Source organism: Colobus angolensis, unplaced genomic scaffold, assembly GCF_000951035.1.
Source record: "Colobus angolensis palliatus isolate OR3802 unplaced genomic scaffold, Cang.pa_1.0 Scaffold58, whole genome shotgun sequence".
Lineage (NCBI taxonomy): Eukaryota > Metazoa > Chordata > Mammalia > Primates > Cercopithecidae > Colobus > Colobus angolensis.
Genome location: NW_012119376.1, coordinates 7591553 through 7592541, shown reverse-complemented (window position 1 = coordinate 7592541; position 989 = coordinate 7591553). Strand labels below are relative to the sequence as shown.

General features: G+C 46.8%; 1 protein-coding gene across 1 annotated transcript; it reads left to right on the top strand.

Annotated features, from left to right (window-relative positions):
* Positions 1 to 342: 342 nt before the first annotated feature.
* LOC105526244 (putative heterogeneous nuclear ribonucleoprotein A1-like 3) lies at positions 343 to 985 on the top strand (the record flags this gene model as incomplete). The annotated part of the gene is made up of 1 exon (XM_011962178.1): positions 343 to 985. A coding segment is annotated over exon 1 (579 nt), but the record flags the coding sequence as incomplete, so codon positions are not given.
* Between the last annotated feature and the right edge of the window lie 4 nt (positions 986 to 989).

The window sequence follows — 989 nt, the reverse complement described above, 5'->3', positions numbered from 1 at the left end:
TGAGGGCTAAGGACACAAAACAGCAGCAGTTTCAACCCCACTCCTATAATATTCTAAAAGCCTGTCCTTAGATCTTGGTATTCTTCTCTCAGGCAGAGGGCTTAATAATATTAGAGAAGTAATATCCTGATATTTTTGCATTTTAAGGTAAGCCACAGCCAGAAAGAACAATGGGAGGCCCAGAAGCCCACCTCCAACCACTCCAACCAGATACACCAAGGACTCTGGCTCAGAGCAGATACAGCCACCTTGGTGATCCAGAGAGGCCTCCTATTGGGTGCGGTGGCTCAAGTCTGTAATCCCACCACTTTGAGAAGCTGAGGTGGGAGGATTGCTTAAAACTGGGAGTTCGGCCCATGGACGCCGCCAAAGAAGCATCGTTAAAGTCTCTCTTCTCCCTGCCGTCATGTCTAAGTCAGAGTCTCCTAAAGAGCCCGAACAGCTGAGGAAGCTCTTCATTGGAGGGTTGAGCTTTGAAACAACCGATGAGAGCCTGAGGAGCCATTTTGAGCAATGGGGAACGCTCATGGACTGTGTGGTAATGAGAGATCCAAACACCAAGTGTTCCAGGGGCTTTGGGTTTGTCACATATGCCACTGTGGAGGAGGTGGATGCAGCTATGAATGCAAGGCCACACAAGGTGGACGGAAGAGTTGTGGAACCAAAGAGAGCTGTCTCAAGAGAAGATTCTCAAAGACCAGGTGCCCGCTTAACTGTGAAAAAGATATTTGTTGGTGGCATTAAAGAAGACACTGAAGAACATCACCTAAGAGATTATTTTGAACAGTATGGGAAAATTGAAGTGATTGAAATCATGACTGACCGAGGCAGTGGCAAGAAAAGGGGCTTTGCTTTTGTAACCTTTGATGACCATGACTCCGTGGATAAGATTGTCATTCAGAAATACCATACTGTGAATGGCCACAACTGTGAAGTTAGGAAAGCCCTGTCAAAGCAAGAGATGGCTAGTGCTTCATCCAGCCAAAGAG